The following is a 17,839-nucleotide window of genomic DNA, read 5'->3' on the forward strand; positions in this document are numbered from 1 at the left end:
CATGAAATATGGTGATTATAACAAAATTGAACTTTATGAAATTCATCATTCTCCTATGCCAAAGAAATATGTGGTGTACCACAATTTGCAATAATACCTCAAGGGTTGTCCATTTAACTGTTGGAACTTTAGGTTCTCAACACTGTTAGATTTTGAACTTCAGGCCAAAATCACATACTCTCATGGTATGGATATTTTCACAATTTTATGTACATATTTTGGGACTTCCAGTCCTTACATAATTGTCCATATATTGAGAAATTTCTGGCATCTCATTTAATTGTTCATCCATGAGTTTAAGGAACTGCAGGTTCCCTTTTTGTATATAGTGACGGTTTCCCCAAAATGGTTAATATTTATGCATACGTCAGTATTTATGTGAATAATACTATTCATCAAGTCATGAATATATATCTATTCATATGTGCAGTACATTTGCCAGTACAGTTATTATTCATGTGTACGGCACTTTTAACCAATACGGTACTGTTACATCATCAAGGAACTCTAGGTCCTTATTTATATGTCAAGGATCAAGGATCTTCAAGTCCGATCTCTTGTTTACAAGTATAGTACCGGAGAGACTGCCAGCTCTCATATCAATATCATCATCAAGGATCTTCAAGTCCTGATGTAATTGTATGATGAGGATCAAGGAACTTCTGGTCCTGATATGCATACTGTAAACACTCATCATACAGCACCATTAATCCATAAAATAAAAGTAAATTTACTTGTATGTGCACTAATTCTGCTTCATACATTTAAATGACAGTAAAGACGTGGACGATAAACCCGCACCACCTTTTAAATAAATACTGTCGTATGGGTAATAAACCTACACCATATAGTAAATAAAATAAATTATTTGTGAGTTCATATTAACACCACAATCAAATAGTATGATATTATTATACTGATATATCAAATTATTTTATAAGGTAGAAGTCATATTTAACCCGACCACGTTAAGATTCCAAAACCAAGTGGGTGGCTGTCAATTTATCCAAGTGGGTGGCTGTCAATTTATCCGACAGACAGCCAGCCAATCTTTCCACTTGCCATTTTTGAAAAGCAAAGCCCACTTACCAGCTGCAAGTCCGTGCCTCCAGCTAAGGTCGTCGTCGAGCCCGAGAGTTCATGTCAAGACAGCAATAATGGAGTCAAAACCCCAAAACCCAAGGTGGGGTTTTTCGCAAGAACTTCAAGGAGACAGTCCTCTTCACCTTTCAGAGGTGTAAGGCAAAGGAAATGGGGAAAATGGGCCGCTGAGATTCGTGACCCTTTCAAAGGGCGTCGTACCTGGTTGGGTACTTTCAACACCCCAGAGGATGCTTCCAAGGCCTATGAGGCCAAGAGGCTTGAGCTCGAAGAACTGTGGGCCAGGGAAACAGCTGCTCCGGCCACCAGCTCTGAGAAAAGCAACAACACCTCATCGTCTGCCGTTGTGTCTCATATGTCCTACGCCAACATCCAACAACCTGTTTCTTCCGAGGACTCTGACTCTGCCTTGTCTCGAAGGTCTCCTTCTTCGGTTCTTGACTTGGAGTAGCTACCGGAGTTGGAGCCCCGGCCGCAGGCTTGAGTGTTGCTGACACCGGAGTTGAAGCGGGTGGAGCCGATTTTGGGGAAGCGACTGGAGATGGTGACTTGGGCTTTGTGGATTTACATGATGACACATGCATGTGCAAGATGGGTCTGGGGACTGGAATTCCATGTACAGCTGATGTCATGGAGATGGTAGCTCTTGATACAGAAGAGTTGTCTAGCCCAGTGCCCTCCTTAAGCTGAACCTCATAGGCTCATATCTACCATGGTTGGATAACTGGAGTAGTATTTTGGTCCATGACCTTTGTGCAACACAGGTTGCAGACGAAATGCTTCCAGTCATATCGGAGATTACTACTGTCGCTTTATCTCTGTGCTTCTGGACCTCACCGACGCTTTGACCAAGTGCCAGGTCTTCTCACATGAGTGGAAGATGCATAGTCATCACAAGACTCATTTAGCAGTCTTCAACCATTTGAGTTTGAGGAAGATTTGTTTCGTGTGGAGGATGAAGAAGCGTCTGGCTGCAATCAAACGCATCTTCGAGGCTGAGTTTATGAAGAAGGAAGAAAGCTTCACAAAAATTTTGGTCGAATATCCCAGCTGGTATTTTAGAGATATTCGTGCTGATAACGTGTTGTAAACGAAATAAAAATTGGAGAGAAAAACGGAGGAAGCAGAGGAAAACTTCTCTGCAATCGGAATTGATCATTTCTCTATGTGTCCCTTACAATGGGGGAGGTGAACCCTTTTGTAGGAAAATTCTTCCAACATGTGAACTCCATCATATTATTCATGTGGGCTCCATCATATTATTTATAACATATACGTCTTTATTAATCACACTACTGTTTTGCCCCATTAGTCGAAATGATAAAGATGATTTGTCTTTTTGGTTATTTTATTAGTTTTAGTTTGAGCTTAAATGCAGGTCATCTTGAAGTGGAATTGGGGCCTTTAGTCAACGTCATACTCTGTCATCCATATTTACTTGAACAAATCACAACAACAGAAATCTGATTCTTGATTACTCCAAAAATTTAACAATAAAAAACAAAAGTTGATTTTTATCTGATATCTTTTTCGAATCTGTGGACATTAGAAATCTGAAACGAGGAAAGAGAAAGAAAGAGAGATAGAGAGGGAGAAAAGATGGGTTCTGAGGATGATGAAAGAGCACTTTTGGAAGCTAATATTTTGCAGGTTCTACCTCTTCCTATGCTCTTACTTGCATATTCTGTATGTTAGAGTGGCCTGATTTCATCCTTACTCATTTCCTTTGAAATTTTTATCTCACTCTGCTGGTGTATGATAAAATTTTATAAATTATAAACAAAAACGTTGACTTTTTGTTTTTTGCTATCTTGGTTGATTGGGTTGGGTATGCTGCATGCATCATGTTATAATGTAAGAAATATTTATCCCTTGTAAAGTCTAGCAGCAGAGGCAGAGCGTGGCATCTCTGTAAAGTCTATCTTTTCTTTGATTCCATTCCCACTCATCTTTGAGTTGATACTTATAAAAACCAATCTATACTCATAGCCATAAACGTTAAAAGTTGGGACTGAATAACTTTTTCAACTCCCTCCGGCATTGACATCATCAATTTGTATCCCTGAATGTCACTAATTTGTGATGGAATACTATAGCCAATGCAATTTCAGCCAGGTTGTTGATACCCCACTTCTATTGAGTTCCACATTGGTAACATTTTTCTTTCCTGCTTTTGTTTGTCCTTTGGATTCTGACCATTTTTTTATATCTATGTGATGTTTTATATTATGTCTTCAGAATGAAGGCAGTGGCCTCTACGCCGGAGATGGTTCAGTTGACTCAAAGGGGAAGCCTGCTCTCAAAAATGATACTGGACAGTGGAAAGCATGCTCCTTCATTCTTGGTGATATATTGTCTTCAACATTGCTCTTATCTGTCCAAGATCACTTCTGTTTCTAACAGTTGCAAGATAAAATACAGGTACCTTTTTCTGTGAACGCTTGGCCTTCTATGGGATTTCTACCAATCTTGTCAACTATTTCATCGAGAAACTACACGAAAGAACTGTTGTTGCTTCAACAAATATTACTAATTGGAAAGGAACTTGCTATATTACACCCCTCATTGGGGCCATCTTAGCTGACACTTATTGGGGAAGATATTGGACAATTGCTGGTTTCACCACAGTCTACTTAATTGTAAGTATTAGCTGTTCATTTTGTGTTTCTGTACATACACGTGTAAATATTAGCAGATCAATGGATCAGCTCACGGAAGGTTTGCAAGATTTATTGAGGGAAATGATATGTCAGACTGCCTCCTTTATCATCTCATTTTTACTGATTGCTTCTATGCGTATGCACTTTTATAAATCTTCACTCAAATGTTGAACAACTGTGATTTCATGCAGGGAATGTGTACACTGACTCTCTCAGCATCCGTCTCAGCACTGAAGCCTGCTGAATGTGTTGTTTCTTTATGCCCTTCAGCTACTACCGCACAGTATGCAGTGTTCCTCACTGGACTATATCTGATTGCATTAGGGACCGGCGGGATCAAACCTTGTATATGGCCTTTTGGGGCGGACCAGTTTGATGATACCGATCCCAAGGAAAGGGTGAAGAAGGGATCCTATTTCAACTGGTTTTACTTTTCTCAAAACATTGGTGCTATTATAGCAAGCAGTTTACTGGTGTGGGTTCAGGACAATGTTGGTTGGGGAATTGGATTTGGAATTCCTACAGCGCTTATGGGTGTTTGTATTGCAAGTTTATTGATAGGCACACCTCTATATCGATTTCAGAAACCAGGCGGAAGCCCTCTAACAAGAATATGCCAGGTTTTGGTTGCATCATTCCGCAAAAGGAATCTGAAGGTGCTTGTGGACAACAGTCCCCTTCATGAAACACAAGACAGAAGCTCTGCCATTGAAGGGAGTCGTAAACTTGAGCACAGCAATGAACTAAGGTAGTCTTCTTCTCTTCATTGTCCAGGTTTTGGTTGCAATATTCTGCTGCACATTTCACATAGCATTGCTTTGTGGAATTAATACATTACTTCTAATGTACCATGTCTTTGCTGCAGGTGCCTTGATAAAGCTGCCGTGATATCAGATGCTGACATTGAACATGGGGACTTGTGTAATCCATGGAGGCTTTGTACCATTACACAGGTGGAGGAACTGAAGATTTTGATCCGCATGTTTCCAATATGGGCAACAGGAATTGTGTTTTCTGCTGTGTTTGCCCAAATGTCCACACTATTTGTGGTACAAGGGAAGCTGATGAAAAGAACTCTGGGTTCTGTCACCATTCCTGCAGCGTCTCTCTCATTTTTTGATTTCGTAAGTGTTATTATCTGGGTCCCCATCTACGATAGCATAATCATCCCAATCGTTAAAAAGTTTACAAGCAAGGAGAGGGGCTTCTCGCAGTTGCAACGGATGGGAATCGGGTTGTTTGTATCGATTCTATGTATGGCAGCTGCTGCATTGGTAGAGATTAAGCGATTGCAGCTTGTTGCGGAGCTTGGATTGGAAGACGAAAAGGTTGCTGTACCACTTAGTATACTTTGGCAAATTCCCCAGTACTTCTTGTTGGGCGCTGCAGAAGTTTTTACGTTCATTGGACAGCATGAGTTCTACTATGAGCAAGCTCCAGATGCCATGAGGAGTTTGTGCAGTGCATTGTCTCTTCTCACAAATTCATTGGGGAATTACCTCAGCTCTCTGATTCTGACAATTGTAACTTACATCACAACAAAGGGTGGGAAGGCTGGATGGATTCCAGATAACTTGAATGAGGGCCATCTTGATTATTTCTACTGGCTTTTAGCTGGACTCAGCTTCTTAAATTTGGTGGTGTACATGGTCTTTTCCAGAAACTACGAAGAGAAGAAGGCTGCTGCTGCTGCTTAAGATCTCAACAAGGCATTCTTTCAACTTAAGATCTCTTCTCACCAAGGGATTGTTTCCTATATCATTCTAAATAGAAGTTTGATATGTAACAAGTTTCCAATGTAGCATTATTTCTGGAAAAAATGCTTACAATTACAACTATTGTTGTAAAAGAATTCTGTATCTACATATACATTGTGTATATGAGCATTACATGCTCTGCAATTGTAAGTTTCCGGTAGTCAAAAGGAGTATGTAATTGGATTGACGATGGTTAAGTAATTTCTCAACCATCATTCTTTCAGCAATAAAGTCGCCCTTTGTTTTTCCTTTTTTATCAAAGCATTAAGTGTGATTGTAAATATTTTTCTTTATTCCAAAAAGCGATACTGGCTCAAGTGGTTAACGACGTCTAAGTCCTGTATGGGAGATCACCTGGATAACTGGATTGGTGGTTTTGCACATGATTTTTTGGATAAGCCCATTGCGCCTATAATTCTGAATCCAGAAGAAAAAACCCATTAACTATATAATGGGCCTGAGTGTACGCATACCCATTTGCCCAACCCACATATGTGGCTTAACCTAAAAACCTTATTTCATATCTGCCAAAACTCTACTTCTGCATCTGCCTCCGTTGGGTGTCGCCACAGCAGTTCTACAGTAGCAATCTCGTCGATTCGTTGTTGCTCCGACTCCAAACATGAGGCCTATTCTGATGAAGGGGCACGAGAGGCCCTTGACTTTCCTCAAATACAACAGGGACGGAGACCTCCTTTTCTCCTGCGCCAAAGATCACAACCCAACCGTCTGGTTCGCCGACAATGGCGAGCGCCTCGGCACCTACCGCGGCCACAACGGTGCCGTTTGGTGCTGCGATGTCTCCAGAGACTCCGCACGCCTCATCACCGGCAGCGCCGATCAGACCGCCAAGCTGTGGAACGTTCAGACCGGTCAGCAGCTATTCACCTTTAATTTTGACTCTCCGGCGAGGGCGGTTGACTTATCAGTCGGCGATAGGCTCGCAGTCATAACCACAGACCCCTTCATGGAGCTCTCTTCTGCGATTCACGTCAAGCGCATCGCCAACGACCCCGCAGATCGTAACCTTCTCTTCCTTGCCCTTTTTTTAGCTTTTCAATTTTTACATAATAATTGAATTCTGAGTAATTGGTGGTTTCAATATTTTCAGAGGTTGGTGAGTCGGCTCTGATACTCAAGGGACCTCAGGGAAGAATTAACAGGGCTGTTTGGGGGCCTTTGAACAGAACCATCATAAGCGCCGGAGAAGACGCTGTTATTCGTATTTGGGACTCGGAGGTGACTATTGGCCATGCTTGTATTGGAAATTCGGAAGCTTTTCCCTTATTGGCGCTAAGTTTTGTTTTCCATTCTTTCCAATTTGCAGACTGGCAAACTACTTAAGGAGAACGATAAGGAAGTGGGTCACAAAAAGACGATAACATCACTTGCAAAATCTGTTGATGGTTCGCATTTCCTCACTGGCTCGCTAGATAAATCTGCCAAGGCACGAATAAACTTCCTCTTTTTGTTTCTATTGAGTTGTAGCTTCTGTATTTTTACTGATTTTGTGTCTTCTGCTGCAAATTCTTCAGCTTTGGGATATTAGAACGTTGACGCTTATCAAGACCTACTTGACGGAGCGTCCAGTCAATGCCGTTGCAATGTCTCCTCTTCTTGATCATGTATGTCATTGTAATCTCTTTTTTTACAAGCTACTGATATTCGTTAAATTGTCATCTTTTTGTTTTCCTTTCCATTTTCTGAAAAAGATCCGTCTCATTAGCATGTCAACTTGTTTTGACTCAATAATTTGCGTGTTTAGTTTCCAGTTTTAAATTTGATGAATGGATTATACTTACTAAAGAGTAAAGACACTTAGTTCCTTTATATCTCTTATTTATGCACTATTTTTCCTCCTTCATTATAAAAGTCTTTATCTTTTTTCTCAAAATAAAATTCCTTATCTGCTGTGCAGGTGGTGCTTGGTGGTGGTCAGGATGCATCAGCTGTCACCACAACTGATCATCGTGCCGGAAAATTTGAAGCCAAATTCTATGACAAGGTAAACCTTACTACTTTTGTTTATATTTTTTGTAGTAGGTTGTTGTCACTTCAGTACATGAATTTCTTTCCCAATGACATGTATAGGTTCTTCAAGAAGAGATTGGAGGTGTTAAAGGGCATTTTGGACCCATAAATGCTTTGGCTTTCAATCCTGATGGAAAAAGGTACAGTTCAATCCCATAACTGCTTTTGGTGGTTTCATGAATACATGAGGAGTAAAGGCTTCTTAATTAGAATTGGACTGCATTTTAAGTACTCATTGTGATATATTTGTACATGAACAATTTGTTTAGCTACAAAAGTTATTTTAACTATAAAACCGAGATGAAATTGTGCATAACTTTTATACATGCTATCTGGCATATGTACCTGGTTAGCAGTCTATAAAAAGGTGCTAGAGTTTAATTTATGTGGTAGGGATAGTGGTATCAATGTTTCTCAACTGATGAGTGGGTTATTTTCTGCCGTATGCATTGAGAAAATTGTCTTGGATAGGAAATTCATGTTTCTTTAATCAGAAGTGTTTTAGCATTAATGTCTTTTTGTTTTTGTAACTTTTTGTTTATTTTATTGTATTTTGTAACTCAGTTTCTCAAGTGGAGGTGAGGATGGTTACGTACGTCTACATCACTTTGACTCGGATTACTTCAACATCAAGATTTAGGTTTGCAGCATACTTTGATATCAATTCTCACTATGGAGCGTGCTGGAAAAGCTATTTTGCCCTTTTCCAAACCAGCTGTTTCCTGCAATTATTTCTGTAGTTCTGGTGCTGTGATTAAACAACCATGTTCTGTGTCTGCTTCTTGTTGGAAGAAAAACAGTTTTGTAGAAGATTCTATGGATGAGATGATCATATTTATCCTTCTAGTCGTTCCAATAACTTATCTGATTTGAATTTGACTTATAGTTTTAGCAAGTAGGAGAAACGAGAGAAAAACAAGACAGCTGATATGAATAGCAGTTTGAGTTTGATATTAGAGAAGCAGTTTTTGAATTTGATGGTAGAGAAGCAATTTGAAGCATAATGGTATTGCTCATTGTGTTTGATAACGTACATGCAAAAGAAAGAATTCGTATTTGAATATTAGATAAGCCCGGCATAAACACACAAGTTTTATTCACAAAGTAGCTTCAGTTGTCTATTCATTCGAGGAGTAGGCGGGGTTATAAAAGTTTGGAAGTTTGAAATGGAATTGAAAGATTTAAGAAATTGAAATCCTGCGTGTTTTGATGTAAGATATTCCAAGTAGGCTCCATGAACATTTCATTGAATGGTACGTTAATGACCATTTTGGTAGATGAAGCTCATGGTACTGCAAGCAGAAGTATAACCCCCATCAAGAACCAGATTATGTGCTGTTATGAAGCCAGCGTCTTCACTGGCTACGAACAATGCAGCTTCTGCTACATCTTCCACAGTTGCACATCTCCCACGCAACAAGCTCCCCCTTTCCCCTACAATTTTGCTTACGTCTTCAGCCGTCATATCCATTTTCCCGAGATGCTCTCTGTAGGCACTGACGAGCATCTCTGAAGGAACCCCATGAGGCGAAATGCAGTTCACACGAATGCCATGCACTCCCAACTCACAAGCGGCGCTTCTCACCAGGCCGTTGATGGCCTCCTTGGACAGCGTATAGGCATGTCCTCCAAGGCCTCCCATGATAGCTGCCGAGCTCGATGTGCAAAGGATGCTCCCTCCTATTCGGCCCTTGATCATAGCGGCAGCAGCATACTTGATTCCATGTATAACGCCAAGAACATTGACGGAGAGGAGGTGCTTAACATTCTCCATGTCAAGGCTGGTTATGCTCCCCGAGGGACCAGGAACGCCAGCATTGTTGAACATGATGTCAAGTCGACCTTTCCATTTGAGCGCAAGCTCAATAGCGGATTCAATATCAGCTTCCTTTGCCACATCACAGTGTATGTAACGGCCTCCGATAGAATCAGCTAGTGTGGCTCCCAAGTCGTCAAGTATGTCAGCAATGACAACGTGGGCACCGTGATCGGCAAACAACTTGGCTGTGGCAGCTCCAATCCCTCTCGCACCCCCAGTTATGACTGCCACTTTGTTCACCAACCTAACAAAAAGCATACAATAACACAAAAACGTTAGATATCATATCGTCCTTAAGCAGCAAACTAGGAATTTGGCTTAAAGCTTGTTAGCTAACCTCTTTGGAGGCGGCCTCTGGGCTTCTTCTTCATCATGCATTGGAATTGATGGATCCATTTTTAATACCTCGAATGTTGTCGTCTATCGACACATTGATGTTATATAATGGAAGTTGAACTGCCATAAGGATTAAACAATGTCTAAATGTTGGGGGTAAAGCTAAACAAGTTGAGCAGTGCTCTTTGGAATGCTCCACACTTTTCATTCCTTACAACTACTTCCAACCCATAATCTATGCAGTTTTTACCATCTTTTTTTCTTTTCTTTTTCTTCTTGATGTTTTGGAACATTGTCTAAACTCAAATCCCGAATGGACCCTTCGTTTTGATGGATTTACCAGCCCAAAAACAAACAAAAGTTTGGGCTTTTCCCTCGATAGCTTAGCTCATGACTTTGGCCCAATGCACCCCAAATTTTTTTAATCAAAATCTCTTCATTGACTCAACCAAAAAAAAAAAAAAAACCAGAAAAAGCCAAGAATGAAAAGGAGTTGATATGGTGGATTATGGTAACTAAATACGAATCCACACACTAAAACGAAACGACCTTGAACACCCCGACCCTGAAAACCGTCGTACACGCCATCAGAGCCACCAAACTCTGAACACGCAGAACCAAAAAGGACTTAATTTTCAAGGAATGGCAGCTGAGGGAACGTCGAAGGAGATGATAGCGACCCAGGCAGAGATGGTGGAGGCTCGGGTGCCGCTGCCCTACAGAGATCAGTGCGCCCACTTGCTCATCCCTCTGAACAAGTGCAGGCAGGCTGAGTTCTACCTCCCATGGAAGTGTGAGAACGAACGCCACTCGTACGAGAAGTGCGAGTACGAACTCGTTATGGAGAGAATGCTCCAGATGCAGAAGATCCGTGAAGAAGAAGCCAAGTTGAAGCAGACCAAGAAGAAGGGACAGTCAATTCCTCTCATTCCAAACACTGCCAACGCTTAGAACCCACATTCCATTATTTGGTAATTCACTAATTGATTCGTCTGCTTCTATTTTCTGGCTTTTGCCCTTTTTTATTTGAATTTTTGATTCGGTGATTCATGGGTTTTTTGTTAATTCTTCAATTGTGTGTTTGGGGCTGCAGTTGGGGAATTTTGGGGTCGATTATGGTAACATAGGGTTTGTGTTGATGTGCTCTCAATTGTAGTTGGTATTCTAAGAGAAATATAGGTTTTTGTTTATGGGGTTTGTTAGGTTTAAATCCCTGTAATTAAAAAATCATTATCATCTTTAATACTGTCATCCTTATTTAGTGGCCATTTGGTTTAGATCATTGAAGGAGTCTTAGTTATGTGGATTATATGAACTTCCTTGCTGGGTGTTCAGGTTGTTGAATGTTGTAAACAATGCACTTGATATGTATATGGGCTTGTCCCAAAATACTCACTGCATAGCAAGCTTACAGTTGACCTGAACATGCTGCAACTATTGTTTGACTTTTAGTTTCACAATTGTACTCTTGTGATTTCTAATCAGAGAAGCCATTAGAAGAAAAACCTGGGAGGATATGTATGAACTGGTTGGAGGGATTTTTTTGGGTTTGAGGTGTGGTAACTGGCAACTTTTACTCATCGCTGAAATTATATGGATTTGACCTGATACGTCTTATTATTTGTTAGGTTATAGAAAAAGTGATTACTCATTTAGTTTGAGTTACGGAGATGTCTTTTTGCTTTTCTTCTGGTCTGTGGTAAAGTCATTCATATATCTTTTGTATGGTGCATTCAGTTGTAGAATTCTTACATGCAAATCTTACATATGATAGGTTGAGCTATGATGGTGGGTTAATTAAATGTCATTTAATCCCAAGTTGCTTCATGTCGTGTGACGTATATATTTGTGGACTTTGACAGAAGGATAAGATCACAACTATTTTGACTATAACATTGTTGTTCCTTTGCACATCATCTACAGTATCCTCTCCTCGCATGACTTTAACATTGCTGATAGGATGCCTAGGTTGCATCACATGAAGCTTAAGGATTGTGTGGTAGAGAAAATATAATGTAAGGGCATTTCAGATATGTTACTGTCTGAGAGTAATTCACCTTAAGTAGTCCATCAAGAGGCTTTTCTTCCCATTGATCAAATGCAAGAGGAGAGACTAGAAGAGAGATTTGTCTGGCATATATATCTGGCAGTCTGCATTCATGTATCTCGTGCATCGTGCATTAGGTTGAGAGAGTTGTCTGATTAAACTGGAATTATTTATTTGTTATCAAGAAGATGAAGGAAAATTTGAGAAACAGACAATCTGGGTTTCTGGTTTTTTTTCTCTTTTCATTTTGCTCTCTTGCTGATCTATAAACCCTCTTCTCTCTGTTTTTTCCAGCCAAAGAAAACTGGTACCCAAAGTGGGAAATCAGAAATTTCAAAATCTCATCATGCTGAAAAGTTCAGCCAAATAAAAACTTATCGTCATTTTGATACCTTTCTTGGGACGAGAAATAGAAAACTCTCATGGAGCAGTTTCTGAGAAAGTAGTTATAAAGATCACACCATAACAAAGTACATGTGTACAATCAATATGCATGCACTCATAACCAGCGAGTCCTTTGTTTCATAAGTAATTGTTTTGATGACATTTTCATATGGAAGTAAAGAGTAAAAGTGTCTCAAGAAATTCACCTACTTCAGTTTCTGTTGTTGGCATGTTGCTTTCAGTAAGCAATGCTCCCCAGTTATAATTTTTTACAGCAGCCAGCTTATGACCTGACATGACAGGAAGTTTTACTTTTATCTGTCTTGCCTTGGTTCGTTGAGTTTCCTTACTTGCCGTTTTATCGGTCCTGCCTATTAACTGTGGTTTAAATTTCTAACAGGAAGCTCAAATTTGTGAGGTGTGCATGTTTTGAAGCTTTTTACCGCTACTGATGAGAAATTTCTTGGGGCTCTTATGTACTGAGATAAATGTTAGACTCAGTCCTGTTCTTTTCTCAGTTCTGCAACATTGAAATAAATTTAAGTTCCTCATTGCTTGCTTGGCATTTGTATTGTGACTTTCCGGAAAGATAATTGCATGTTCTTGCTCTTCTTAGTGTAGAAAATACATATACAAACTGTATTGGGTCAGCTTAAACAGGCTTCAATTGGGCTCATTGGATCGGGAATGGTTATGAGCCAGCGAGGGAGGTGTGGTTTTAAAGTTAAAGTACTTTCTGGGAAAAGCTATTTTGGGCTGATAGTTGAGTTTAGACCATTCAAATCTTTAACTGGATACGTTGATAGCCCAAATGTTGGGTGTTGAGTTTTTTGGACTGTTTCGATGACCAAACTTTGGGCTATCAAGGAAGGTTGTATATATCCAGTTAAATTGATTAATGCGAACCAAAATTTCTCTAACATTCATGATAATAGTCAGTTCAAAAACAAATTGATTGAGTTGTGGTTGTGGTGTTGTGGGGCATTTTATACGAATCCAAATTGGAATTTGATTATAATCCCTAAAGTTTTCATAAATCCATCCATTACAGCTGGAATGGAATGGAAGTGAGTATTTTCCACGTGTCAGCTATCCGGTGATGTGGCTTGCATGGCAGTTTACGTGCATGACTATGTCTTATGGAAACAAGTCAGCAATAATGTCTAGTAAAAGCAAAAATACAATCCAATACGCAACAGAAAAGAAAAGAAAAGTTTATAATATTCAAGTAATCAAGCAAGCACCTAATGATCCAATATTGGTCGAGACTCGAGAGAGGAGAGGCTCACAGCGTGGGCCCAACTTTCTTTAATCATCACAAATTCCCTCAGACCTGTCCAACCAAAATAACAAGACTTTGAATATAAATTTGGTATTGCTGGCCGCCCCGTATATATGAGGACAAAGAAAGAATAACCCAAATTGTTTCTATCATTCATATACATTGTATTGTAGGCAGACAAATTAGTAAGTAACGCTGCTATGTTTGACCACCGCATCATCACCATATCCCTTCATCTCAAGGGGCTCTCTCTCTCTCTCTCTCTCTCTCTCTCAGCTGGCCGGTGCCAACTTACCAACACATATAATACGACCATGATTTCATTCTTGAACAGCGGAACAACATAATCCACAAATAATTAAGACGTACGTATGTATTCAAGGAGGGAGGAAATAACCCCTTAACATAGAAAATGCACTACTTTCGGTCGTATCGTATGAATTTGAAATGGATTAAATATGCTGGGTGCAGTGCAGGTCAGCCATTATATCCATGTTAAGTTGTTGTCAACCAAGGGAAAAGTCTTCAAACCTCAAGGACTTTCGTGCATCGTAAGATTTCGTAAATGATAAATGTCTTATCTCATGTCAAAAACATGAACGAATACAATGCGTTTCATGAGAATGTCAATCGTCTGTTCGTGCGTTAAGTCATCTTAATCATGATCAAACCCCAACACTAAACAAATCATCATCAAGAAGAATGGTCATGGTTGTTTCCTGTGGTTGACATCATGATCTGGAGATGCTGGATGCACTAATATTGCCAAAATGGTAAGCAAAAAGTTGATCAATGGAAAACTAAAACAACACAATTATTCAAACTTTCCACCTAATTCCATGCCTTGAGCTTCAAAAGTCAATAGGGTGGGGAACCCTTCCTCAATCATTCTTCATTTCCCAGAGTCCACACCCTCTCTCAGACTAAATTAATAATATCATATATCTCCACTGTAATTATTTATCAACCTAACCTAGCCTGCAGTGTTTTCATTCCTTATTCCCCTAATTCTTTATGGTTTCTGTTTTTATTTTTTTCTCACTCAAAGAAGATAAAAGTGAAATAAGACAAGGACATCAAACCTTTTTTAAATTCTAAATTGCTTCTGCAGTAGAGTGTAGAATGTGTTCATTTGATGTGTGGTGTGCATGCATTTTGCAGTCCCCACATGATTCTAGAGCAGTCAAATTCTATAATATTTGAATTGCACTTATTTCAAACTAGTTTTGTCTATTATGCGTCGTCTGTGCATCAGCTACCTCTCTCTCAAATGCTCTTCTCAAGGAGGAGTAGTAGTTCCTTTCCTTTCCTTCCCCTCCCCTCCTAGTGTTTGGGCCAACAATTAGAGACAAATTTCATATAAGACATGCTTAGCAACCGTCTCTTTCACCAGAGATTTGAAATTGTTTCTAGTTGTAGCTACTAGCTAGCTACGTGAATACAATAGGTACAGGATTTATATATTTTGTGCGCAAGTAATATAAATATATATAGGAAGCCATCTTTTTCTTCTAGGCAACTAAAGTTATTGTCCGCTAGATTTGTTATGATATTGCATATGACAAAAAGCAGTGAGAATGAAGCAACTTTTGTGATCTTAAAGCTCTACCGAATTACCCCAATCAAAGGGAAACAATACTCTTTTTTGCTTTTCTGGTAAGAAATATTTGTCAAAGTTATAACCTAATACATTGACCTCCAGCAGTAGTAGTGTTTTTCCAAAGGAAAAGCAACTCGCCCATGACACGTCAGCTGAAGCCTTGCATGGCCCTCTTCTCATTCCTTCCCCTTAATTACGTGAGAAAGAGAGTATTGTTTCCACGACTCTCACCTTTGCGCTGAATGCTGATGGATGGTCAACCCACCTAACTCCAATCGAATCCAATCTTGAGGGTTAAGTCAGTCAATCCATGTGGGTCCTACTCATTAATCATCACATATTCCTTAGAAGAATGACCTAGATACCACCACATACATATTATAAACCACGATATATAATTAATTAAAGAGCATGCAACTTTCACAATTCCATGCCATCTATCGACTGCGTGGCGTGGTAATCTTCAACTTAAATACATATTGAAAAATCTTTTCTATTCTTATGTGCATATTGATATTGGAATAAATTATAAATTTGTAATTATGAATTAAACACCTTTACAGTGAATGAATGAATGAAACTTGAAAAGTCAAGATGATGGGAGGGAACCAGATTTTCATTCCTCTCGTTCCTCATTCCCTAGACCTAGAAAGTAAAATAGGCTGAGGAGAAAGATTTGTAATATAATAGAGGGTGATTTTGCACAGAATAATAATTATGCCTGCTGCAGCTCTTCTGTTTAAAAGAAGAAATCAGGAACCGACAGAATCCAATATCCAACAGAGCAACGTCGAGATTGGGTGAAAACAAGATCGAGATATGAGACCAAAATACCGAATTCTATTCTATTCTATTCTATTAATATAATATACACGTGTTGTCTTTCGTCTTTAATTAATTAGTCTACGTCAATTAGCCCGGCCGGCGATTGACGAGACTCATCATGCATATTGTATTGTATTTGTATTGTTTTGCCCAAAATATGAGACGCATGCAGAAAGTAAAGTAAACACACACACACTCTCTCTCTCTGCAAATCTATCTGCATCCACAATAATTAAATAATTTTGATTCATAGAGAGAGGCCAGCAGGTCAATACTAAGATACTAAAACTATTTATTTACTAGCTAAAAGTTGTAGAGCCAGTGTGGCACTGCCAGGTCCGGCAAATCATGTCATCAGTCATTCAAGATATTTATGATCCCATCCCATCCCCAGCTTTTTATATCATGCATTTTTTTTTCTTTCTTTTTTTCTTTCTTTCTTTCTTCTGTGTACAATCAATACAAATACAAATACAAATACAAATCTTCTTCTCAAGCCACATCCACATGCATACATCATGTCACATATCACATCATGCATGACATACATACATATATTACACAGTTGTCGAGGTGCATTTACGTTTTACCTGCACACGCCAAATATACCGGCGTCCTCGAAGCCGCCTCCTCACTTCACTTTTTGTCTTTCTCCATATCCATCCAGTTTCTCTTATTCATGATCATGACTTTGCTAGGCCGACCCTTGCTTCATAGCGACCTCTCTCCTCCCTCATCCTCCTATATTAATTTACCTTATAGTAATAATAATTATACGACTTAAATTGATTGAGACTTCGAAGTTACCGTTTTCACTTTTTTGTATTTACTTGCTTTCGTTGCCATATAATGTAAACTCAAAAATGCAAAAGAAGGAGAATAAGTTAATTTTGCTACTGTTACGCTGCTGCTGCTGCTACTACTGCAAGAATTTCAGAATTTAATAACATTATATAATAATATTTTATTTATAATAATGGTAAAGAAATGGTTGGTGTTTGTCCTCTCTCTCTCTCTCTCTCTCTCTCTCTCTCTCTCTCTCTCTCTCTCTGTCTCTCTGGACTTGCTTTTGCCGTATGCATCATTCCATTTGCGCAGGAATTTCCATCATTCCTTTCTTCCTTCTCTGCTCTTTTCCATCATTATCGTACTGTGCCCTCCTCCCTGCCAATACCATACAGTATTCTGCCCACACAGAACCATACACAAAATTTAAAATTTATTTTAAGGACCCTACTTCTCTCTCTCTCTCTCTCTCTCTCTCTCTCTCTCTGTCTGTGTCGGACATGTTTACAACCCCACCTCTGCTAGACTGCTATTACATTTGCTAGCTAGCTAATGCCCTAATAAAACCTTTTTTGTATTCTCTCTCTCTCTCTCTCTCTCTCTCTCTCTCTCTCTCTCTCTCATGCGGTCAATTTGATCAATTCAAGAGTCATCATCTTTCGTGTCAATAAACCAAAACACTGTCTTCATGCAGCATGCGCTCAGTTTGGAGCATCTACACATATACATACATACATACATTACATCAGCAGTGTACGTACGTGTACGTATGGGATAATGAAATGAACAAAGTACGTATATATATAGTAGGAGGGAGGGGAGTTGGTTTGATATTTTCCATTCTCTTATCCCCAGGGCAGGCCTAGGCTAATGGGATCTCTTACTTCTTCATTCATTAAAATATACGAGAAAACAAGTGTTGTTTGTCTTTATATCGTTTAGTTAGATCCATCATGACATATAATTATAATCAGATGATGATATTTCTCCTTCTAAGTAATTAGATCCCCTAAGGCTAACTTTATAAGCTATTTATTTGATTACTGAAATATCAATCTTATCCTTTGGTTGACCAGAAAGAAACCATATCCTAGAACCCAGGCCTAAAGCCACCCTAGATTGAGAAAACTCGAGTACGGCGGTGGCCAGCTGCCCGACCTCTTGTCAATCCCATTGGCACCCCTACACCCTACCACATGGGATTTGAGCTC

The 17,839-nt window shown here is 39.4% G+C and overlaps 5 protein-coding genes across 5 annotated transcripts; 4 read left to right on the top strand and 1 right to left on the bottom strand.

Moving 5' to 3' along the window:
- The first annotated feature begins 768 nt into the window (after positions 1–768).
- Positions 769–2,393, top strand: LOC117617759 (ethylene-responsive transcription factor ERF071-like). The gene is made up of 2 exons (XM_034347287.1): positions 769–774; positions 974–2,393. Exons 1-2 carry the CDS (start codon positions 769–771, stop codon positions 1,550–1,552), a joined length of 585 nt encoding a protein of 194 aa, XP_034203178.1. The 3' UTR covers positions 1,553–2,393.
- Positions 2,394–2,520: 127 nt separating this feature from the next.
- LOC117637934 (protein NRT1/ PTR FAMILY 8.3-like) lies at positions 2,521–5,764 on the top strand. The gene is made up of 5 exons (XM_034372989.1): positions 2,521–2,751; positions 3,340–3,445; positions 3,523–3,740; positions 3,953–4,509; positions 4,627–5,764. Exons 1-5 carry the CDS (start codon positions 2,701–2,703, stop codon positions 5,456–5,458), a joined length of 1,764 nt encoding a protein of 587 aa, XP_034228880.1. The 5' UTR covers positions 2,521–2,700; the 3' UTR covers positions 5,459–5,764.
- A 244-nt stretch (positions 5,765–6,008) lies between these two features.
- LOC117614676 (eukaryotic translation initiation factor 3 subunit I-like) lies at positions 6,009–8,521 on the top strand. Its single transcript, XM_034343562.1, has 7 exons — positions 6,009–6,540; positions 6,630–6,757; positions 6,846–6,965; positions 7,054–7,143; positions 7,437–7,523; positions 7,610–7,689; positions 8,114–8,521. Exons 1-7 carry the CDS (start codon positions 6,141–6,143, stop codon positions 8,187–8,189), a joined length of 981 nt encoding a protein of 326 aa, XP_034199453.1. The 5' UTR covers positions 6,009–6,140; the 3' UTR covers positions 8,190–8,521.
- A 286-nt stretch (positions 8,522–8,807) lies between these two features.
- Positions 8,808–9,764, bottom strand: LOC117617782 (short-chain dehydrogenase reductase ATA1). The gene is made up of 2 exons (XM_034347343.1): positions 9,706–9,764; positions 8,808–9,612 (listed from the first exon to the last, which is right to left on the bottom strand). The coding sequence occupies exons 1-2, from the start codon at positions 9,762–9,764 to the stop codon at positions 8,808–8,810; spliced, it is 864 nt and encodes a 287-aa protein (XP_034203234.1).
- Positions 9,765–10,211: 447 nt separating this feature from the next.
- Positions 10,212–12,858, top strand: LOC117616118 (NADH dehydrogenase [ubiquinone] 1 beta subcomplex subunit 7). The gene is made up of 2 exons (XM_034345333.1): positions 10,212–10,675; positions 12,536–12,858. Exon 1 carries the CDS (start codon positions 10,347–10,349, stop codon positions 10,653–10,655), a length of 309 nt encoding a protein of 102 aa, XP_034201224.1. The 5' UTR covers positions 10,212–10,346; the 3' UTR covers positions 10,656–10,675; positions 12,536–12,858.
- Positions 12,859–17,839: the final 4,981 nt, after the last annotated feature.

The sequence above is a fragment of the Prunus dulcis genome, chromosome 1 (genome assembly GCF_902201215.1).
Source record: "Prunus dulcis chromosome 1, ALMONDv2, whole genome shotgun sequence".
NCBI lineage: Eukaryota > Viridiplantae > Streptophyta > Magnoliopsida > Rosales > Rosaceae > Prunus > Prunus dulcis.